General features: G+C 35.3%; 1 protein-coding gene across 6 annotated transcripts in view; it reads right to left on the bottom strand.

Moving 5' to 3' along the window:
* Window positions 1–25,887, bottom strand: part of AGMO (alkylglycerol monooxygenase) — a 348,253-nt gene that overhangs the window by 223,388 nt on the left and 98,978 nt on the right. For all 6 annotated transcript variants that reach the window (XM_001105641.5, XM_028845993.2, XM_028845994.2 and 3 more), the window contains exon 4: window positions 1,253–1,356. In XM_001105641.5, coding sequence (XP_001105641.2) covers window positions 1,253–1,356 — 104 coding nt within the window. The remainder of the gene's footprint in view (window positions 1–1,252; window positions 1,357–25,887) is intronic.

Genomic DNA, 25,887 nt, shown 5'->3' with positions numbered 1-25,887 from the left:
CTGTTTGGGTTAGCACACATGTCAGTGTATTTTGCTATGACGTATAATACATCTGGTTTCAAGTACTTGGCTTTATCATTTACTAGCTGTGTAATTAACCTCACTGATCTTCAGTTCCCTGAGAATGATAATACTTGATCTAGAGAACCATAGGCTTATTTATGAGGATTAGGAGAGATAACAGACGTGAAAAACAATATGGAGGCATGTAGAAGAGCATTAGAGTGCAGAGATTAAGATCAAGGGCCCTGGAACCAGGCTGCAGGAGTTCAAGTTCTACTTTTTCCTTTATTAGTTGTGTGACTGAACTATAGACTCAGCTCTATTTTAAAATAAGAGCTATAATAATTCCTGTGTATGAAGGCTGTTGTAAAGATGAAATAAGTCAATATATAAAGAGATTTTAGAAGAGCGGCACATAGAACATACTCATTAAATGGTATCTAACAAAACTACCTTGCAAAGTATTTTGAACCATGCAAATGTTGGATCATTATAATTTATAGTTAAGAAATAGCTTATTGACTTTACACACCAATATTAAGTATGCATGATTACTGATTTTACACATCAGTTACTCTGACTTTCTAGCTCACTGTTCAACATACATTTCAGTATCATGTATTTTCATAACCAAGAAGAGCTAAGCAAGGATGATGACAAAAAAAGGGTTGTTATCAAGTAGATCAGGGTTTCCCCATGAGTCAAAAGAACTCCACAAGTAGAGGCTATTTCTGGTATTCATTAATCTTGTCATTTCCTTGTGTGAGAATATTTTAGAGCCAAACATTTTTGGATCATGTTATTGATCTAATATGATAACAAAAAGCAAAGCATTCAAGTAGATTTTAGAGAATTAGTTTAAAAAAAAAACACTTTAAAAAATTTTTACTGAAAACCTTGTTTACATATATTTGAATGGAGATACCTTATCTATACATCACCCTCCTGGGTTACAGTAAATTAAAAAATAATCATTCTGCTTTCTCACATTGCCATATACTTTAAGTTGAGTTTCTGGGTCAAATAAAATACTTCTATTGATAAACAGCATTTGCTTCATGTGTGTCTGGCCTCACAGAAGGAAAAGAAAGATTTTAGCATCTGGCCTTACAGAGAAGAAAGAAGCATTTTAGTAAAACACCTTCTATTAGTGTTTTTTTTTTTTTTTTTTTTTTTTTGAGGAAATAGAAATAGCTGAGACTTAAAAACAAATTAGAGTACCATGTTTATTCCATTTCATACAACTTACCCAGGAAGTATATAACTGGAGGACAGACTGTCTCAGTGCTGTGGATAAGTTATAGTCTTCAGAACTATGATGTGTTTGGTGTCCGGCCCACATAATATTAACTTCTGCAAAACACATAATTTGCAATGAGCCATGAGAATAAGAACAAAGCAACTTCCATTTTCAGTTATGCATGCTGCTCTGTTGAGTGAGGAATAAAAATCTGGAACATCTCTGTAAAAGCTGGCCAATATAATTATAATTAAAATATGCTGCCTGAAATAATTTTTGGAACCAGAGACTGTATGCACTGTAAATAAATAAAATTGAAAGCATAGCCAATAAATACGTATAGTTTATATGTTATAATTAAATGCCTCCAACAAGCTGACATTAATTCCAAAATTTACACTTTGCTAACATATTATAATATGACAGATTATAAAAGCTAGCTGGTAATGTTGTGACAATACACTCAATGGATAGTGATGATTTTTCAGCATGTGATAACATGTTTCTAACTAAAGAAAAATGATCTGATGGGAGAAATTGGTATGGAAATTTTGGAATAAAATATTAATGAAATTGTTTCCTCATGGCTTTCTGAGAAGTCTCAAAATCTGTTGGAATAAGAAGCAAAGCATAGCATAGTAGTATTTTGCACTAAGGTCTCAGATATTCTTTTATTTACAAAAATATATTAGGTAACAGTTACCTATGGTTTTCGCATACCTTACCAAAATACTAAATCATTTCTAAATTTTCCCACATAGTTTTATTTGTGTTCATAAAAAAGAAAATGATTGTTGTTTATTTTCATCAAGCACTGTACAGATTGCTTTCATACTGTCTTGGAATTCATACAGACTCCAAAGAAGAGTGGCCTTTTATAAAAATTTTTACAACCAATATGACACTGTGTTGATCCCCTAAGTAGCTGACACAGAATAGTACAAGTCATTTTTTTATTCTGCCCATATTTCTAAATTGTATTGCCATTTTTCATTTCCTAACAAAATCAGAGATCAAAATGTCACATTATACTCTATTCAGTTTTAAAAAATATGTTCTTAGCTAAAGTAACTTATGTTTAGTCTTTTGCTACAAATCCACGAAATGGAATTAGCTATGTGACCTGATCATCATATCCTTGCCAGTATAGATTAGAAATTAAATCTTTGAGGCTTGGATGTATAGGAACTAACCAGTGGACCTAGAACTGGAAATATCAAGTTAATTGTCTTTGCATTTGCCGTATACTGACAGTTAAAATGCATAGTACATAGCAGAATAATTTTAGAATTTTTTATGAAAATTATAATCATATATATATATATATTCAATCTGGGTAAATTTTGTCCATTTCTTTCAAAATGAAAGTTCTCTGAACAGTCTGTGTAGAGAATTACCAAACAAAATTGTTAAACAAAAAGTCTTGATAAACAAATGGTAGCTCATAGATATAAGAAGGACTTAATTCTGTATAATAAGGAATATTATGAACAGATAACAAATGCCATTTTTATTAAAGTCATATATTTTTCAGTGGAACATGTATTGTCATCAACCATCAGCAGACATGTAACTTAGATCCCAATTGGTTGGGATCATTTGTAGGATTATTTTAATCATTTGTAGGAATGACATTGTATTTCTCTGCCAGCAATTAAGGAAATTGTTCTTACACAAAAGAGAACTACTTCACCATAATGACTTCTAAAAATATCCAGTCATAATCTTTGAAATAACATAGAACTAAATTATCTGGTTTATTGATAAGCCTAATGGCTGTACCTAAGAAATATACAAAGACCCTTGTGGCACTTTACATCTTCAGATGTGACGTGGAAGTTGATTAAGAGGTAATAAATTTGATGAATCCTCTAAAGTTTGAAAACCGCTTACAGATAGAGATCTTGAAGTAATCTAAACACCATTTTCTCTTTAGAACATACTCACTGCTGAACATTTTATAACTTGTGACTTATAAACCTTCATTAAAATCAATACATTGTCTAGTTTTTGACCTGTCAGGATTTGTTTTTAAAAAATTCATTCTAATGCAGCCACAAAATGAGTTAACAAGAGGATGAGCTAATCAGACGAGGTTCCATTAGAGAATTATAATATATATTGGGAGCCACTTCCTGGTACCCTCTACAGAAGCTAAACGGTGAAACAAAGAATCCACAAAGGTGGAGGTTAAAGATCTATCTCTTTAGTTGTTTCAAAAGCATTTACTTCCTATCACAAACTGTGTGTAACACAAGCCTCATTCAATGAGGTACAGCTGTACAAACAGGGCACAGTAACAGGATCCTACTGCCTCACCTCATTTTCAGAATTGGTAAAAAAACAAGGAATACTGAATTTGTTTCATAGTCTATATTCAGCTTATTGGAGGTAAATTATTGTTACAAAAGTAGTTATAAAAATGCATTTTATGGAAAGTTATTCCAGTAGTTCTTTTGTGAACAAAATGAGAAAAACTTAACAGTGCATTTATATGATCATCTTTCCTAATACTTGAATTGATGAATTATCTGTTTTAAGAAGTGAAAACAAATATTGAGGAGAAAAAGATATTATTGAGAATAAGCTTCTCTCTGTGAAAGACTTCATATAATTATACATTCTGTTCAATAATATTTTTCTTTTTCTGTAAGCAAATTATAGATAATATTAATACATGTATGTTATTATAATTTTTCAATGATATAATTAGAAATAATTATGCTGCTTTCTAGTGCCAAATGTAATTCTGTATATTTTATTAATATATTGGCCAACACTTCCATTCATTTGGTCAACATTTTATGTAGTGTGTGTGTGTGGTCTGTGTTGTATTTTTGAATTTCCTTTTCAATATTTTTATGAAGATGTAACTTACATACAACAAAATCCATCTTCTTTTAATGTTCGGTTCTATGAGTTTTTAACAAATGCCGTTGTTCAATGATTACTGCAATCTAGATACAGAACAATTTTACTACCCCATGGAGTTCCCCCACCGCCTTTTTGTGGTTGTGGTAGTCAGACTTCAAGATGGTTTCCTGTTTCAGATAATTCAAGTTCTGGACTTTGAACTGATAATGCAGTGGAATGAAACTTTTGGGAACAGGAAAGAAGTGAGCATCTTTTGAATGTGGGAGAAATATAAATCACTGAGGTCCAAAGGGCTAACTAGGCAACGCAGCCTCTAGAATGACCCCCAGTGATTCCTGTCCAACGGTGTTCATGCCTTTTATAATCTCCTGTCTTTGAGTGTGAGCTAGATTTAGTGACTTTCTTCTAGTAAACAGAAATTTAGCAAAGATGATGGCATGTCACTTCTGATACCAGGTTTAAAGAAGATAGTAGCTTGTGTCTTGGCTGTCCTCTCTTACACTCAAACACTCTCTAAGAAAAAGCTGGCTACCTTGTTATGAGCGCCCTTTGAAGAAATACATATGTCAGGGAAGTGGGCTAACCAGCCAGCAAGGAACTGAGCTCCTCAGTCCAAGCCCCATGAAGAACTGAATTCTGCCAACAACCATGTAACAGAGTTTGGATGCAGATCTTTCTCCATGTGAGCAGTCCAATGACACTGCAGTCTGCAAAGACCTGAACCGACTAGCAGCAACCTCCTGAAAGAACTTGAGCCAGAGACATTCACCTAAACTATGCCCCAATTTCTAACCTACAGAAACTAGGAGATAATAAGCATTTCTTTTTTTAAGCTCCTAACTTGTTACAAGCAATAGATAATTAATGCAGTGGTCAAAAACCCCTCACTCCCACCCCCACCCCATTCTCAGTTGCTAGCATCCAATGATTTGTTTTCTTTCCTTTTAGTTTTGCCTTTTTAAGTGTATCCTGTCAATAACATCATATAGTATTTTTAGCCTTTTGAGTCTGTTGTCTTTTTTTCATTTAGCATAATGCATTAAAGATCCCTCCATTTTGCTGTTTTTATGAGTTTTTCCTTTTTAACATTAGTATTCCACTTGAATGACTATATCACAATTTCGTTTTGTTTTTATCTATTCACTAGTTGAAGAGCATTTCAGTTGTTTCCAGTTTTTGACAGATAAAATTTCTATCAAGTAGTTATTATAGAGGTTTTCTGTGGACATGAGATTTTATTTCAGATGGGTAAATACCTAGGCGTGGGATTATTGAGCTGTATGATGTGCCTACATTTAGCTTGTTAAGAAACTATCAAATTGTTTTCCAAAGTGGCTGTGCCTTTTATTATTAGCATCAGCAGTGTGTGAGAGTCCAAGTTGCTCCACATCTCTGGCAGCACTTGACATCATTAATTTTATTTGTATTTATTTGACAGCCATTATAATAGGTATGCAGTGGTATCACCTTGAAAATTTAATTTACATTGCTGTAATGACAATGGCTCTATGTACCTAATTGCCATCTATGTATCTTCTTTTTGAAGTGTCTGTTCAAAATTTGTGCCCATATTTTAAATGAGTTGTTTTCTTAAGTTTTGAGACATCTTTGTATCTTCTGCATACAAGTCCTTTATCAAACATGTGATTTGCATTTATTTTCTTCCAGACCGTAGCCTTTTTTAAATAGTGTCACATAAAGAACAAAAGTTTTAATTTTCATGAAATCCAATTTGTATACTTGACAGTTTTATTTAGCTTTCCAGTGTATATAACAAAAAACAAAGGAAATTTTTGAGAAATTTTTCAGAAAAATGAGAAATATCTAAATATTCAGAATCGAACCTTCACAGGAACTGTGAAAAATAAATTCCTGTTTATTACAAATTCCCCAGCCTCAGGTATTCTGTTATAGCAGAACAAAATGGACTAAGGCATAGCTCTTCTGTTCTATAGTCATTGTACAGTATGCTAAATGTTGCATAAAGTGCTCGTAATATGCTTTTAGTGGTGTCAAACATCACTACCATTTTGCAAAATACAATAGCAAGCTGCATGAGTCTAGAAATTACTTAATCCCAACCTTTAATTTTATAAATAATGAAAATAAAATTGAAAGGAAGAATGGAAAAAATGAGTTTTATTAAAGGAGAACTTTTTTTTTTCATTTTTCTCTTTCTCAGCAGTGACTTATTTGATACACTCTCTCCTCTTTTGGATTTTGTTTTAATCCTTCAGAAATGGAGGTGACTGGGCCCAAGTGTTCTCTGGGACAATCATGGCACATCTTTGGTAATTTCAAATATGTAAAAGGCATTAAAGAGCTCAACACATGCTATTAAATGATAGTGTTAAATTTCTTGAATTGTAGCAACTGTCTTTAACAAGATATCTAAATATAAATATTGAATTTTTAAGTTTATATTGAAAACAATCATCCCTTCGAACTTGGAGATGCCCATAAAAATGAATCCTTTAAAAGTCTGTTTTGTCTTTTCTTAATAGCAAAGCATAATTGATAAATTAATATAATAAATTGAGCCAAGTAAATGAAATAAAATTAGTAACAGACTCAAGCTACCAAACTAAAGTCTAACTCAAAAATATAATAGCCCATGAATAACAATAAATATATACTACTTTCTTTCACTATTCTCTATTCATTGAATGAACTAGAAATGCCATCGATCTTATCATCATAACTTCATTCACTTCCTAAAGCAACAAATAAAGTTGGTGATGATAAAATAAATGGCATTGCTAATTCATTCAGTACATAGAAACTTTCGTCTTGTAATTTTTCTAATCTATCCTTGCTCATTTAATATCAGAACGCAAATTGCTAAGGCTGAGCCTCCATATTTTTGTTCAACACATTTTTTATATAGCCATATGTTCAGCATCATACAAACCAGGCTTATGAAGGAGCAACCAAATTTTTTACTTTATTTTTTAATTTATTTTTTATTTTTTTCAGATGGAGTCTCACACTGTCGCCCAGGCTGGGGTGCAGTGGTGCGATTTCCACTCACTGCAAGCTCCACCTCCAGGGTTCACACCATTCTCCTGCCTCAGCCTCCTGAGCAGCTGAGATTACAGGCGCCCTCCACCATGCCTGGCTAATTTTTGTGTGTGTTTGTATTTTCAGTAGAGATGCAGTTTCACTGTGTTAGCCAGGATGGTCTCGATCTCCTGACCTTGTGATCCACCCACCTCGGCCTCCCAGAGTGTTGGGATTACAGGTGTGAGCCACCGGGCCGGATGTTTGGCCACATGTAATCTCTCTGGAAGAATAAGTTCCATGAGTCTTTAGGAGTCACTTTAGGATGGCGCTAAAACTGTGACAAACACTATACCGTCCCTTTATTGTATCCTGTAATCACACTTTAAAACGTTTTTTTTTTTTCTTTTTAATTTGTGTTCAGATGGAAACTTTTAAGTTCTGGTATGCAGAATTTTTAAAAAGATGTCTCCATTTGTGTGATAATATTCTCTCAAAATTTAATCAAAATAAGACGATAGATTTTTAGTATGAAGTAAAAAGTACCTTAAGAATTTATCATCTCTTCAACCTAAACTTTTGTTTCCATACAATCCAAAAGCAAGAAATAATGTGGTGCTTATTGTCATTTGAATAAAATGCTTAAAAATCTAAATAATATTGATTACAATATTATTGGTAATAATAATAAATATCAGAGATTATAAACACATAAAAGCAAGAATGCTTATCATGTAGTAGGCCATATTTAGAACACTTTACAGGCATTAACTCATACAGTTCCCAGAACTGAACTAGAAGGTAGATATTTTTATAGTTCCCACTTTATAGATGAGGAAACAGAGATACAATAATATTTAATAACTTACATAATGATTATTCCTGTTACATAATAATAATTTTTTATTTGTTGCAGAGACTATATTTTCTAGCCCCTTACCACCTTGATGGGTTTATGGAACTGTTTCATAATGATGCAGTGTGAGGGACAATCACATGTTTTACTTTGAGCCAAGGTAAAGAACTGGTGTGCCTTCTTCACCATCTTTCTGTTCCTCTCTAACAGCAATCAACATGATGAATATTTAGCAGAGAACACTAAAGCCCTAGGGTATGCAAAGACACCAGATGGAAGGATTCTGGGTCCCTCAATGACAGCATGGAGCAGAGTATCCCCTGACCCATACTGAACAAGGCTGTGAATGAAAAATAAATATTCATTGTGCTAATTCACTGGGATTTGCTATTGCTCAGTGAACTAACTGTAATACATCCTCACTATTATTTTTTTATTAATACATATGAATGTGGTGCAATAACCACAAATATCAGTGATTTATCAGTCTATCTTCTTCACTCAGTTTCTTACAGACTGTGTTCTATAGGGAAAGCACTTCCTAGGAAACTAGTAAGCTGGTGCCTATGTTTCTAAAAGTAACCAACTAGCATAGCTCAAAGTAACATATTTTCTTATCATCAACCTTTCAAAGTTACTGCTACAAAGAGATGTCTATAGAAAATTGAGAACATGACCAGCCACGATAGCTACGCCCGTCATCCCAGCACTTTGGGAGGCTGAGGTGAACAGATCACGAGATCAAGAGATCAAGACCATCCTGGCCAACATGGTGAAACCCCATCTCTACTAAAAATACAAAAATTAGCTGGGTGTGGTGGCGTGTGCCTGCAGTCCCAGCTACTTGGGAGGCTGAGGCAGGATAACCGGTTGGACCCAGGAAGCGGAGGTCACAGTAAGCCAAGATCGTATCACTGCACTCCAGCCTGGTGACAGAGTGAGATTCCGTCTCAAAAGAAGAAAAAAAAAAAAAAAAGAAAATCCAGAACATATCCTGTAGCTTTTCCCTCCCTCCCTTCCTTCTGCTACTTTGAATCATTCTTCACTTCGTTCTCTGCCTCTTGCCTTTGGCAGTTGTGTTTAAGGAAACATGTCAAAGAAAGAAAAACAGTGCTCATATCTTATCAGTAGTGGCTGCAAGTCCCATTTCCATTGTCCTCTTACAGTGCCCACTTATTTTCAACAGTTTCTGGTCTTATACCCTTGTCCTTTGAGCGTCACCGTGCTTTGAAAAGCCCAAGTCTGGCTATTTGTTTTTCCCAAAATGTAGGTTAATTTTATTTTTGTGGCCCAAAGACCCACCATTATATCAGTTATGTATGATTTTATCTTTCCCTTTACTACCTACAAATATTAAGAATTGGGTAATACAGTGTAAAACATGCCAGATCAAGGAGCAAGAACAAGAAATTTTGAACTTTACCAGGAGCTCAGGCTAGGAACTGGGATGAGACCCTCCCCCACCGACCCCGTCTCTTGCTTCCAATCTCTCCCCACACTTTATCTAACCCCTTCCAAACTAGAGCCTTGTCCAAAACCACAAAACACCAAACCAGCTGTATTTTGAAAATAAATGTGTATTTCCCTTAGTCTGCCTTAGGCAAGTGAAAGAGAAAGTGAGAGAGGGTTTCTGATCTCACTGCAAAAACAGACAAAGAGAGATGCCTGTGGGCTTCCCAAGTTTAAGGACTAACAGCAGCCACCTCTTAAAATATTATTGAATATGGTACTTATGTCCAATAAGTACCAGTATTCCCATTTCATGATGAGTTATATGTCTTTATACAGGCAGATCTGAGAACACAAGCTCACAAACATGCATTTCGTTGAGAAAAGGTGCTTCAAATTCCTAAAAGCCAGTTTACCACCAAGATTCCTGAATACCACTCAGTCATAGGAGATTATTGCTCATATATATGTTTTGGAAACCAGAAAAGGGAAGAATGAAAGTGAATCCGTGAAGAGAAAGGAGAAATGAGGTACATTTTCTCAAGAAATTAATGAGACAGAGAAAAGCCACAATGTAATTTGTATATACACAAATACATTTTGTGTGTATTGTGCATCTCTGTGTGTATTTATGTGTATTTGCTAAGGTAGAAAAAACAGGTATAATAAACACTCATAGCTTCATCTTATTTTCCATATTTAAGTGTTACAGATATGTAGTACGGTGCTCATGGTTTCACCTATGGGCAGATGAGAAAGAAACTGTGTTGGTTATGTGTGAGAGCCGAGAGAGCTCCACATTATAGTCACCATTCAAAGCAGAGTGAGCTTTATTACATGTTGCCAGCCTCTGCAATACTTGCAACCCAGGAGATGAAGTGGTTGCCTACTAACCAAGAAAAAAATGTGTAAAATTTAACTTTATTGACCAATCTATTACAAAGTTATATTTAAGGTTAATAGAAAGGAATGTTATGGATAAGACAGTCTGATTTCAAGTTATACTCCTTTTTCTCTTAGCTCCATCATTCCCATTTGTATCCATCGCCAGTCATTTGTGTGCTGATAATGGCCAATACCAAATAATTACCTAGATCTCTCGATTTGAACTTAGACTTCCTTAGCCCTAGGCCATATGCCTGGTAATTTGTTAGGGGATCCTAAATAATATTTTTGATGGCGTGCATAAAGAGCTTTTCCTCCCTAAATAGAATATGTGTTATTTAAAACAAAGCATTCTAAAGTAGTATGAATACTGGAATTTCCAGAAATGTAACAGGCCAGTGAAGAAATGTTTTTGAATAAGGGAGATTACTATATTTCTCAAACATAAGGAAAACCAGTCGTGTACATAGGAAAACAGTCCTTCTCTGCAAAAGTGGTCATGATTAGATAAAAACACTTTGAAATAAAATTTATCAGTACTACATTATAAAATAATTATGAATTTGACAGTTTTTATGTTGCCTGAAAATCATTTATCTACTTAATGAAACCAAATTCTGGTGCACTTTGTTCCTGGTTGTCAGCACTAACATTAACACCATGACTTTGGTTTTGGTGCAGTTAAGGATTTTATCATGCTTAAATACATTCAAAAGGAGTTCACATGCTTTACATAGATTGAAAGCAAGAAATCTTCCAAAGCATTTAATGACATGTATTTGGCAGCCATAATAACCTGAGTAGCACAATTAGGAGGCAGAAATCATGGGAGAACTGTCTTGATGTCAATAGAGTTAGCTAGGATTGGCAAGCACTCGTAAAACACTCCTCCCGTGCAGCACACTTGCCTGCGGTGAGACACAATGAACTTCTGCCATATTATATTTGGAAAAATGCTTTATATAATTTGTCTCCACAAGCTACAGAATCCATTTTGAAAGGATACCAGCATAAGGAAAGCGAAACAACCAGGAATTGTTAGCAAAAGACAAGAAAGTAGAAAAAAAAAGAGCACTGAAATTACTAGGTAGAAAGTAACTGCAATCTCTCTTCATTCCTCCCTAATGAGCCTCCTGAGTGGATGTATATTACCCCTGTCAACAAAATCTTACCAGGATCTCTTCGCTACTAATAAGGACTCCCTATTTGTCTTAATATTTGTCTTGGTATTCTGAAACTAACTTTAGAACTTCATAGCAAATGAGTGTGGCTTTCAGAATAGAAACTTTCAGTGTTACTGAATTTGCAAGGAATAAGGCTGTGTCCAATGAAAGTGCCAGATTGGGCCGGGCGTAGTGGCTCACGCCTGTAATCCCAGCACTTTGGGAGGCTGAGGTGGGCAGATCACGAGGTCAGGAGATCCAGACCATCCTGGCTAACACGGTGAAACCTGGTCTCTACTAAAAGATACAAAAAATTAGCTGGACATGGTGGCAGGTGCCTGTAGTTCCAGCTACTTGGGAGGCTGAGGCAGGAGAATGGTGTGAACCTGGGAGACAGAGCTTGCAGTGAGCTGAGATCATGCCACTGCACTCCAGCCTGGGCAACAGAGCAGGACTCCATCTCCAAAAAACAAAACAACAACAACAACAAAAAAAAAAAAAAAAAAAAAAGAAAGGAAAAGAAAAGAAAAGAAAGTGCCATACTGAATCAGAACTGAATAATGCCCTCATTGAAACAGGTTGGTCTATCCTTTGCTAATGATGTCATATAGATTAGCATTGTCAGTGGTCTTTGAAAAAGCAATCTGACCCTGTGATAGATTTCTGTCTGTGCATTTAGAAATTTTGTTCCTCACTCTATTATTACCAATTATAGATGTTGTTATTTTGATAACTTAGTTTGTTCTTTCCTCTGTTCCTTTCATGGTACTCCTTAAATCTGAATGTATGTCTGGTTTTAAAGGTGCGATACCAGTGACTATCAGGTCTTGCTACAACAGGAGGAAGAGGTCTTATGTAATATTCTTTGACCTTTTGACATTGAGAGATGGAAGGTTTTATGTAGGAACATTTCCCCCATTATTCTAGTACAGGTAACCTCATATCCTACCCCTTTTATTCCCCAACCTTGACCCTTGAATGACATTACATCCAAACCCAAATCTATTTACTAACTGAATTGATTCCCTTCTGCCCATGCTTGCTCTTTTTGCTTTTTGGTCTCATACTGATACAGGAGGAGGGCAGGGTAGTGCTGGGAAGGGAAAGGCGTGGTCCGCTCCACCCACGAGGCCTGTATCCACAGGCTTAGATGAGGACAGACACTCCTGCCTTCATGCCCAAATGTTGCATTTCCCAAGACCACCTTGACCTGCCGCACCCCCATCCTGTGCCTATAAAAATCCTGAGACCCTAGTGGACAGAGACACAAGCAGCTGGACATCGAGAGGAACACACAAGTGGAAGAAGACACAAGTGGCTGGATGTCAGGAGGAAGGCACCAGTGTAAGAGCACACTAACAGTTGCTAGCAGGCAGCAGGCCATCAACCAGCAGAATGATGCAGAGTTTGCCTGGAGAGGTCAGAGGGCAGCCCAGGCTGCTGAGTGGCCCGACTCCAGGGAAAACCAACTTCCCACTCCATCTCCCTTCTGGCTTCCCCATCTGCTGAGAGCTACTTCCACTCAATAAAACCTTGCACTCATTCTCCAAGTCCACCTGTGTTCCAATTCTTCTGGTACACCAAGACAGGAAGCCCCGGGATACAGAAAACTCTCTGTCGTTGTGATGAGGCAGGGCGTCTAATTGAGCTGATAAACATAAGCTAGGAGCTGTAAAGATTCACCCCTAGATGCTGTTGTGGGGTTGGAGCCCCACAGCCTGCCCATCTGCATGTTCCCCCTAGAGCTTTCAGCAGCAGGGCACCAAAGAAGCAAGCCACGCCCCATTGCATGCCCTGCAAGGGGCCAAGGGAACTTCTCTTGTTTCAGTACTTTGACTATTATACCTTTAATTACTCCCCTCCTACTCCCACCAAGATTTCATTATTGGTTTTCATAAATCCACTGTATTGTCAGCATCCTTCCTTTGCTGTTCTATAACTACTTCCCTAGATTGATGCCTTATTACCTCATTACCATTAACAGGTACTCAGTGAATGGTATCTGTGTATGAGATGTGCTGTCCATGTGGGACTCAAAATCTAGTGCAGGCATCAGCAAACTGTCACCATAAAACAAACCCTGCCTCCCACTTGATTTGTACCGCCAGAGAGCTAAGAATGATTTTTACATTTTCAAATACCTGAACTAAAATCAGAAGAGTAATAGTTTATGACACATAAATATTATATTGAAAAAATCTGTATCTTCCTCCTTCTCATGTACCATTCTCTGAGCTTTTTGAACACTCTCAGCACTTTCATGGTTCCTTCTCTTTGTGCCATCTGTCAAAATATTCTTCACCTTTCAAGAACTATTGCATATGTCATTTTCTTCAAGAAACTATCTTTAATCCTCCTCAGCCAAAAGTGTTATGCAATGCTTATTATCCTTAGACCTAAGGACAGTATTAACATTACTAATACTCTACTATTTTGCATCCATCACTATTTCATAAGCTTCTTAATGATAGGGAACTTAATTTATTCATCTTCGTTTTTTCCACAGCATCTACCATTGTGTCTTTATAGAGTATCGAGTATATTTGTCTTAATTAAGCATATGCTAATCAGGTAAAATTGGTTCATATCAATGATCAATAACCCAATCACACTATTTTATTTGCTAAATACATGCATTTTTGTTAGCAAAATTATTCCTTTTTGTAATATTCCTTTCCCTTTACACTGATTCCTTCTCCCTAATTTCAGTTATATCCAAACATTCCACTTTGGAAAACATGTTCACTTGACCCTCCCATTCCCTAATTTGTTTTTATCTCCAGCATGAGAAAAGAATGAACTATTTACTCCCTTACCTCCCATTCTTTCTTAAGCTCATTGTTAATGTCACTTGAATCTTTCCAAAGCAATTATTGGCCTTTTTGCAAAAACCAAAGGCCTCCCTTTAGATGCCGTTCTATTTGAACTTTCTAAAACATTTGACCACTTCTTCTGTTTTGAAAAATCTTTTCCTTTGGCGTGAGTAACATTCCTTGCTCCTGGTTCTCCTCCATCTCTGCTCCAACTGGGTGCATTTCCGTGATTTCCTCCTTTGTTCTCATCTGACTTTAAAAGATCAACTCTTGTTTTTCTCAACTCCTGAGTCTGCTGGTTTTTCATGGCCGTCCTATCACCTACAATGATTTCAATCAGCACGTATCCAAAAGTTGATGGTTCCCAAGTATGTATCTGCAGCCCTCTGTTGAACTCTAGACCTGATTTCCTTTTGGAAATTATTTGCATACTATTCTCTGAATCTATCTCATTGCCTTTCTGCTTTTCCCCTGTTTTACTTTCTTGCTTAATGACATCATCATCATCTTGATCACCCAGGACAGAGAGCTGATATCTAGGGAGGATTTCAAAGATGACACTCAATCTCAGAGCTTTATTGTATTCTTCTGACTTCCCTTTATGTGTTTGTGCACTTCTTAGCACATAATCAGGGCAAAAGCCAATATTTTTGAATGAATAATTTTTTTAAATACTTAACATTAGTTGTGATAGTGTCTTTTAATACACTGTAACAAACATGTCTAAAACTTGTTTATTACTAACAAACAATTGTATATTTGAGAAAACTATGAAGAGAAATGTGAAAAAGCAAAGGTAACATAGAAAAACATCAGTATTGGTGCAGGTCAATAATAATGTGTAAGAGAGTCTTTTATCAAAGATTTGATATTTTAAAGGAAAAGTTCATAAGAACATTCAAAACTGTATTGGACACGTTAAACTTCTATAATGATGAGATAGCTCTCAAAGGATATTTTCATCTATTTCAACAAAGTACATTCAATATTATCACATGGTATATTGCTGTTCCTTTGGTCCTGAGGTTAGAATATCAAACTTGGAGCCCACCCCCCTGCATGCTATTTATACATTTCTTCACCATTTACAGGATGCCACTGCTAGGGCTGCTTCACTTGCTCATAATTAAGCTTATCCCATGATAAAATTAATCCTTAATTGAAGATATTTAATAGATCATTTTTGATACACTTTTGAGATTGGGAAAATATGAATGTGATATATTACTCTTATTAGTCATAGTTTCTCTTCAGAAACATCCAACATAAAATAAAACAAAGAATATGACTACACAAAATGTCCCAGACATTTTTAAGTTCCCAAACAGAAAAGAAAGAAATGGTCAAAACGTATAGGGATGTTCATGTGGTTCTGTTGCTACGTAGTCCTCACCTGTTCTTAAAATCTAAAGGAAGTCAGTCATGGCTTCCATGAACCTCTTCCCTGCCTCTCTTCTGCCACGCCAAAGATGTGTGGTCCTACTGTAAACTGGACTTAATCCTATCCCATCAAATACAATACAAAAAATCATTATTGAAAAAATAACAATTTCCTTGGAGTACTATTTTGTATTTAAATACCATTTTGAAAACAAGTTGTTGAAAACATCTTATAATATCATTAGTGTCGCGAAGTGTTATTTTCAAAACTATTGTATGTGTGATGAAGATCCAATTAAATTGCAAAATATCTAAAAGGTCATGAAGCAAAATATTGTCAAAGCCTAAGGCCAATGTAGAACAGTCAGATAACAGCGAGTAATGGATAGCTTGCCTTGATCTCTAAGCTTTTCAGTGCAATGTGAATTTGAGCAGTCACAGATGTATTCATAGGTAACAAGACAAATTAGTATAAATGAAAACAACGATTTAAGTACATTTCTCCTAGTAATTCTCTCTGTCCCTGTGATCAACTTGTATGAAACATTGCCCATCATAAATAGATGCAATTATATAAATCAACTTAAAAATATCAATAAATGACAAAAAAAAAAAAAAAACAGCTCTTCTGGCATTGCAGAGTTGCATAATATGATTTCTTAAATGATGTCACATTTGATGCTGCAGACCATGTGAAGCAGATTAACTGTGACCAAATTTCATTCTTCTGTAAGGCCAGCTGATATGCACATGTAAAACATGAGACACACACATACTTTGAGATGAAATTAAATGATTCTCAAATGTTATGCCATACATAATTCAAACCTCATAAATATCTATCTTAAAAAAATAGATTGCTTTTAGTTGTTTATCTAAACAACCAACATGGCAATTTAAGTAATTTCAGTGCATATTTATCTTTGAGAGACTTATTAGAAAACTGCTCTGGTAGCATTTTTGGCAGTTAGATAATGCCTCGTTTGTTCTTTGTAAAGAGTTTTTATTTTCATGTGTTCTTTCTGGGCTGTCTTTAAGGAAAGATTGATGTCTGGTGTCACTGCTAGGAAGTGCAAACTGTTCAGGCTCACTGCAATCTATGTTCTCATCCTCTTGCTCTGCAGGATATCACATACTTTGTCAGCCAGTATCCAGAAGGGAAGTTCTTTAATGGCAATAAGTGATCCCAATGACATCTTCCCCACAACACTCAAAACTCTTAGTAGTTGGACACTGAGCCACCAAAAGGTGAGATGAAAGGGAGTAAATGAATATTGTAGCTGAAAGGTTAGATAAACAGCACTATTGCTGTTTATGCTAAAAGAGATTGAAAAGTCAAAGTTTCCTCTATCATTAAAATTTTTCCTAAAATGTCATCCCCATAATAACCTGGGAGAATATGGATCGACTTAATAACATCTTGATCCTTTTTTCCCAGACATAAGAGTTTAGTGATCAATTGTGTTAAAAATAGCAATTGTCAGTATGCATTTTAGAAGTAATTTCTACGTTATAACATGTTCCAGCTATACCTCCACCCCTATGGAGAATAGAGCAATCGGAGTGAACCCTTTCAGTGTAAGTAAAATGAAAGGAATTCACATAAGTTGACATAAAACAGGTGTTTAAGAACCATTGAACCCCATAGTGGGATAAAGTGCTATTATAGAAGCAAGACATTCAGAAGCTGTGTAATCATGGCAAAGTCATTCAAAGTCTGCAATGTTCTCATTTCTTTCTTTTTTTTTTTTTTAATTATTTTTTTTTAGATAGAGTCTCACTCTGTCACCCAGGCTAGAGTGCAGTGGCACGATCTCGGCTCACTGCAACCTCCACCTCACAGGTTCAAGTGATTCTCCTGCCTCAGCCTCCCAAGTAGCTGGGACTGCAGACACGCGCCACCACGCCTGGCTAATTTTTGTTTACTTTATTTTTTTCAGTAGAGACAGGGTTTTACCATGTTGGCCAGGCTGGTCTTGAACTCCTAACCTCAAGTGATCCACCTACCTCGGCCTCCCAAAGGGCTGAGAGTATAAGCGTGAGCCACTGGGTCCAGCCTGCAATGTTCTCATTTCTATGAGTGAGTTAAGGTATTATCTTTCATAAAGAACCATGTACCTATATTCACAATATCAAGCAGAAATAGAATGTGGGGTTTGGTTCTTACAGATTATTTGAATTCTGATTGATAACAAACATTCTTTTGATTGCTTCATGTTACAAATGTCAAAATCATCAAACCCAGTGAAAACAATGCACTGTGTAGGGATTTGACCTTGGTCTTATCATCTCTGTGCTTTAAGCAATAGACCTAATCCTTTGAACCATCCAATGAAATGGACTGCTATGGTCTGAATGTTTGTGCCCTTCCAAAACTCGTATGTTGCAATCCTTACCTAGAGGTGATTGTATTTGCAGATGGGGCATTTTAGAGGTGATGCCCTTTGTAAAGCTATTTGGAAGATAATTAGAAGCTTAGAGAATAGGGTTAGTGCCCTTCTAAAAGAGACTCCAAAGAGATCCCGTACCCCTTCTGTCCTATGAGTTTACAATGAAAAGATGTTCATCTATGGACCAGGAAGTGGGCCCTTACTAGACACCTAATCTGCTGACACCTTGATCTTGGACTTCCTAGACTCTAGAACTGTAAAATAAACTTCTAATGTTTATTAGTCACTTGGTTTATGGAATTTTATTGTAGCAGTGCAAAGGGACTAAGATATTAATGTTCGTTTAATTTCAAGTAAAAGCTTTAAGCATAAAAGTTAAAATTGACCCTACAAACAATGACTAATTTCTCTATTGATTTTAAAAATTGTGTTTTTTTCAGTTTTTTGCCTAGGCCATTGCCAAGATTTTAGAAAATATAAGCAAAATTCTGCCTAATTTTAAATTTTGCTTTTGAATTAAGAACACTACAAATCCACTATTTTTTAAAAGATGGAAGAAAGAGTAAAGACTGAAAAAATGCATGCAGTCAGCTGTGAGGAGAGTTGAAGGTGGTTTGAAGGAGAGATATAAAAGATAACATACATTGAAAAATTAAAATATGTAGAGAACTGAGCAGGTACCTGAGATTATTTCTGTCAATCCTTACAATGTGTTAGCTCTTGTTGTCACTGTTTTAAGGAAGAGGAAATTGTAGAAACGACTTTTCAAGATCATAGCTACTAAGTATTAGAGCTGGAGTTTAAATCCAGACTTATTTGGCACCAGAGCTGGCATTCTTTCTGGAGTTATGATACAGGTATTTGACCTCTCCTTTCTATGTTAAAGAACCTACAGATAAGTAACGCAAAGTTTGTTGTTTAGATGGAAAAAGAAGAGCAACACCTTCATACAAAAAGGTAAACAATAGAAAATAGTAAACCACTAGTGCCAGATTAGTTGTGCAAACATTATTTATAATGAAGTTCAATATACAGCTGAGACTTGATTGACCAAGTTAATCCTCAGAAAGGGATAGAGTTTCTGTCTGAATGTTAAAATAGTAATTCCCTACAAGCCTGAAGTTTAGCATATTAAGAGTGCTTCTCTCTCTCTCTCTCTCTCTTTCTCTCTCTCTCTCTCTCTCTGTACATGTATAAACATATACAGCCATGTGCCACATAATGCTTTTCTGGTTAAGGACAGACCACATATATCACAGTGGTCCCATAAGATTATAACACCACATTTTGATCATTCCTTTTCTATGTATAAATATGTTTAGATATACAAATAATTACCATTGTCTTACAATTGCCTACATTATTCAGTACGGTAACATGCTGCACACGGTTTGTAGCCTAAGGTGTGTAATGGCTATGCCATCTAGGTTTGTGTAAGTATACTCTCTGAGGTTTGCATGGCAGAATTGTCTAACAGCACATTACAGTGCAGTGTATCTGTTATAGTTTGCCTTCTTTTAAAACAAATTCAGAACATAGACATTGATATTAACCCAGTAGATGTTGGTTTAAAAGTACTACTTATTTTTTTAAAAATCATGTCATGTGCGTTTTTAGGAACCATTACTAATGAGTAAAGTGAAAGTCTACACAATATGAACAACTTAATAATGTCCCACTTAAAAAGAAAAATAGGATTTGAACATCACTTGTTTTAAATAAAGAGGCACCACTTAAACCACATTTTAAGAACACCTCTTTTCAAATTTAACCACAATTGTTCAACGCTTTTTTTCCAATTTAATTTACATAATCATGCAACTTGGTTATTTAAAACCCTTAGTAAATTTTTAGTAAAGTATTACAAATGTGATTGATTGCATCAACTAAACATTTTTAATTTTTATTTCAGGGCTGGGCATGGTGGCTCACGTCTGTAATCCCAGCACTTTGGGAGGCCGAGGCAAGTGTATCACAAAGTCAAGAGATCAAGACCATCCTCGCTAACATGGTGAAACCCCGTCTGTACTAAAAATACACAAAATTAGCCAGGCGTGGTGGCAGGAGCCTGTAGTCCCAGCTACTTGGGAGGCTGAGGCAGAAGAATGGCGTGAACCCGGGAGGCAGAGCTTGCAGTGAGCTGAGATCGCGCCACTGCACTCCAGCCAGGGCAACAGAGCGCGACTCTGTCTCAAAAAAAAAAAAATTTATTTCAGTTAATTAAATTTACTGAAAATATTAATTTTTCCTTAACATATTTATGCTAGTGTTCTGAAAATTTTACCACAAATACTTGTTCAAATATTTTTATGTAGAAAGAAAAGACCAAGACTATCTTTGTAGTTCAGAGAAATATTTACACAATTAGTATCATGAATTTTGGTTTGTCTATTCACAATCACACACATACATACACACACAACATGTCTGATATTATTCTGGATGCATAAAGCTCTTGGCTTCTACAATTGAGTAACAAAATGTGCTCGCAGAAAAAAAATGCTCATGAACGTATGTAACTTCCTTTGGTTTTACTGAAAGGCCTATTGCTGACTTATTCACTCTCCTTTAATAAAACCAACTCAGTAGGCAAGTTTCTTACATTTGAACAACATAGAAATCCAAACATGAATATTAATAAGAAAATTAAATAATTTTAGGCAATACTTTGAATGGGGCAAAAATGAAATTAGAACTGAAGCAAAGAAAAAACTTCAATAGATTATGCTAACTGTTGTTAATTATTTAATAACATTGTTTTACATCCGTGAAAAACGAAGGTAAATATGTTAGAAAAATTGCCTATTGTCACATTTTACTATATGAAAATTAAAAAAAAGTAGCAGAAGACATTTACATTCCATCCTTTCATCTCTTTCATCTAGAATTTTAGCTGGGTTTCTGTAGCCCTTTCATTAAGGGAAGCAAGTGATTTTATAGAGAGAGCTATATAGATACATATTTGTCAGTGGAAATGAAACCTGATGTGATATAAAATTATTTTCAGTGTAATGGAAAATCTAAGACTCAAAGAAGATGTTTATAATTTTTGCCTACATTTTAAGAAAGTAAAATGATTCCAATCTTTATACAATTGGTGATGAATTCTGGGTAATTATAAACACTAGTTAATAGACAGTGTCTCAGACTATTTGACTGCTATAACAAAATACTTTAAACTGGAAAAGTTTTAACCAATGGAAATGTATTGCTCACAGCTCTTGAGGCTGGGAATTCTAAGATGAAGGCACCAGCAGATTCAGGGTCTAGGTGGGGGTTTGTTCACTCTCTTCTTACATGGTGGGCGAGCAGACAAATTCTCTCAGGTCTCCTTTCTATCAGAATTAATAAGTGATTTCTGTGACCCCTCTATTTGTAAAACACTGCTTATCCTACACAAAATGTAACTCACAATAGGTCAAAGACCTAAGAGTGATAAAAGAAAAACTTCATCAGAATTAAATTTAAAGGAGTTTAATTGAGTTAAGAATGATTCACAAATTGGGAAGTCCCCAGAATCACAGCTGATTCACAGAGACTCCAACACAGCGGAAGAAGATTGATAGACAAAAAATGGTAACTGGCGAACAGAAATGGGAAGGAAGGTACAGAACAGCTGAGTTGCTTACAGGTTGGCATTTGCCTTACTTATTTGAACACGGTTTGAACACCCAGCAGTGTATGAATGGTTGAACGACAGCTGTTGGGATTGGCCAAAACACAGCTATTGTTAGAGGTGCATACTCCTAAGTTAGGTTTTCGATCTTGTCTGTCTATTGAGCTAGGTTGCAGTTCACCTACAAGGACTCAAATATACAAGTACAGAGTCCTTCTCAGGCCATATTTAGATTGCTTTAACAAGAGATAAAACTATATAACTCTTAAAGGAAAATATAAATGTATATGTTCATGACATTGGATTAGGCAATGGTCTCTTGGATACGATACCAGAAGCCCAAGCAAAGAGAAAGAATATATAGATATATTACACTTCATGGAATTTTAAAAATTTTTGTATATTAAATAATACTATCAAAAAATGGAAAAGACCATCCACAGAATGGAAGAAATGTTTACAAATAAAATACCTGATAAAGGCCTAGTATTTGGAATATATAAAGAACTCTTACAACTGAAAATAGAAAAACACACAGTCTGATTTTTAAATGGGCAATGTATTTCAATAGAAATTTATCCAAAGAAGATATACAGATGTTCAGTAAGCACATAAAAATGCATAATGTCATTAGTTATTAGGAAAATGCAAATCAAAATCACAATTATATACCACTTAGCATCTATAAGATGGCTATAATAAAAAAGATGAACACTATTAAATGTTAGTGAGGATATGGAGAAGTTAGAATACTGATACATTGCTGGTGTGTATGTAAAATGGTGCAGCTGCTTTGGAAAACAGTTTCACAGTTCTTCAATAAGTAAAACAGTTCCCATATGATTCTGAAATTCTGTTTTTAGGTATATATTCAAGAAAATTTAAAGTACACGTTCACACACATCTTGCACACAGATGCACTTCACAGCCTTATTTAGAGTAGCCAAAAAGTGGAAACAACCCAAATGTCCATGATAAATGGATAAATAAATTGTGGTATGTCTGTACAGTGGAATATTAGCAAGCCATAAAGGGAATGAGGTGATACATGCCGCACTGTGAATGAACTTGGAAATGTTATGCTAAGTGAAAGTGGCCAGATACAAAAGGCCTTATCTTGAATGATTTCATTTATATGAAATGTTCAAAATAGGGAACTCCACAAAGACAGAAAGTAGATTAGTGGCTGCCAAGGGTGAGGGAGGGAGGGGAAATGGGAATTCATTTCTAATGGGCACCAGGTTTCCTTGGAGGGATGAAAATGTTCTGGAATTAGAAAGTAGAGATGGTGGCACAACCTGTGAATATGCCAAAAGTCACTGAACGGCACAGTGTAAGAAGGCAAATGTTATGGTGTGTTAATTATATCTCAATAAATTAAAATAAAAACTTCTGGGAAGGAGAGTAAAGAAAGGGGAAAAAGGAAGCTTTTATACGTGGTCTTTAATATGTCTTTTCACTTAACTAAAGCAAAAGGAAAAACTAAAACCAAGTCTATTCTGAGTAATGTGGACCAATAGATGATTGCCTCTTGCCTTTGAAACAACTTGGCAGTGTAGTGGAGAAAGCAGACAGAGTGTAACAGAACACCATACAAGTCAGGCTGCAAAAAGTGCTGCCTTAACAAACAGTTGAGATATAAAAAGAGGGAAGAAGAAAAAGCAATTCATTCCAACACAGAGCTAGAGATGGTTTCACAGAGCAGATAAATTCAGACCAGGTCTTAAAGAATTTCTCCCGGTAAAAAACACTTATTTCAGGCAAAGGAAAATACGAGAGTCAGAAAAACCTAGAAGGTGAAAAACATCTGGAGAACAACGAGCACTCTTGCAGGCTTAGAGCTTCAGCTTGTGGAGCTGAGCAGGTCAGTACAGGATATTTGTGGCAAGCAGGGTCAATGGAAGGGTCTGCCAACAGGTTTGGAGGACACAGACATGGCTTCTCATCCCAGCTCCACTACCTAAGGTGCTGAAAGACCTTCCACCAAGTAGCCACTCTGAGTCTCAGGGATTATTTTTTACATATGCAATATATATTTATATTTTATTATATATAATATTTTACTATATAACACCTATTATGTAATATATAAACATATAATTATATATTATAAACATAATATATATTTTTTAAGTATATACATAAAATATATATTTATATATATACTATATATATATATATCACTAGAGAGAAGTTTGAGAGAACTTAATGACACATGTGGAATGCTACCTTATCCTCAGCCATATACTATGTACACATAAATATTATTTTTCTCTAGAAAAGTAAATATATGCTCATTGTAGAGAATTTGAAAAGTTGAAAGAAAGGGATAAAAACACACTCTAACTTAAGTTCTAGAGGTCTAATATACAAGTGTGGGGACGATAGTTAATATTATTGTACATTATTGTAAAATATTATTATACAATAATAACATTATTGTATAATGTATGGTATACTTGAAATTTGCTTGCTTTTGCTTGAAATGTGCTTGAATGTGCTTGAAATTTCCTACCAGAATAGATCTTAAGTGTTCTCACCACACACACACACACACACACAGAAACACACAAGTGGCAACTATGTGAAGAGATAGATATGTTAATTAGTTTGACTGTAGTAATCAGTTAACTATGTATAACATAACACCATTACATAAAACTTAAATACACATATTTTCAAAGACTTTTTCCTAAAAAAAAATTGACCTATATAAGATCATAATTGTTAACATCTTAGTGTGTAGCCTTCCGATCTTAGTGTATGTGTGTATGTGTGTGTAATTAAAGATTATATGAAATATATAAGAAACATTTTCTATATTATCCTCAAACATTTTTAACGGTCCCATAATGTTCTCCTTTTAGTTTTCATTAATTACATACATGATTACCATCGTTTCAAAAGCTTTGATTCTTATATTGCCATATTCATGGCTTAAATATTTTACATGTGTATCACAGTAATACATATTGCAGTTTTAACAGTTAAACTTTCCGTAGGGCATATAAACGAAAATAGCAAACCTTGACCCACCCTTCCCTACCTCTGATTCCCACTTACCAGATGCAACCACTTTGGACCGTTTTAGCTGCTGCCTTTGGTATTTACCTCCATGTTGTTAAATGGCATTCTTCCATTAGTACTTTTAAAAATATTTTATACATTAACTATTCATGACCTGTGCTACAGTAGATGAAGATTTACTCTTTAATGTTTGCATTTTCTCTCTCTCTCTCTCACACACACATACACCCACACCCACATACACTTTTTTCATGTCCTCTCAGTAGAGTTATACACTCATTATTTTTGGTAAATAAGTATCCGATGTGTACATTTGTGTGACTATGAAAATGTTATGCGCTGCTGAGCTATGCAGCATGTTATGATGTTTTCTTCTTCCACATTTGGTTTATGTTGGTTTGTTTTTTTCTCTACAATCTATCATTAGTTTATTCCCAAATTCTGCTGCAGAAATATTACCCCATTAATACATTCAAACATATCCACAATCTATGAAAGTTATATATTTATTTTTGGACATCATTTATGGTGACTTTGGGTCACCAGCTTCCTAAACTGACGACTTCGTATTTTTTTCTAGTAGGATTTCCTCCCACCATCAATTGGAGGTTTCTTTAATTTCTCTCCTGATGGTTTTCCTGTTTACAAGATGCCTCTTTATTCTCCTCTACTTATTCCTCCTTGTCTTGCTAAATATTTCCACTAGTCCCCAGAAGGGAAAGTATGAAACTAGAGATATCTGAAAATATATTTACTCTGTTCACACGTTTGATTGATAGTTTATTTAAGTATATGATTTCAGGTTGGGAATGATTTTCCTTCCGAATTTTGAAGGCATTGATAGAGACACTCCTAGAATTCAGCTGCTGCTGAGAAATCTCACGCCATTTTGATTCCACCTCCTTTGAATAGTTGACCTGATTTTGTTCACCTCTCTGGAAGTTGTTAGTTTATGTTTTTATTCCCAATATTCTAAATTTTCACAATGAAGCATTTACATTGAGATTTTTATTTGTGTTTGTGTTTACTTACTCGGGGCATGCTAAATTTGAAAACTGCCTTCCCTGAGGTCTCAGAAATTTTCTTAATGCATTTTTTGATTACATTCTTCCTTCCATTTTTCTCTATTCTTGTTTTTTGGAGAAAAATATGTTGGCTATGCTTCAGACCTCCTGCACTAATTCTCTAGTT

Source organism: Macaca mulatta, chromosome 3 (assembly GCF_049350105.2).
Source record: "Macaca mulatta isolate MMU2019108-1 chromosome 3, T2T-MMU8v2.0, whole genome shotgun sequence".
Lineage (NCBI taxonomy): Eukaryota > Metazoa > Chordata > Mammalia > Primates > Cercopithecidae > Macaca > Macaca mulatta.
Note: the sequence above shows the minus strand (reverse complement) of the source record. Positions and strands in the feature narration are given on the sequence as shown.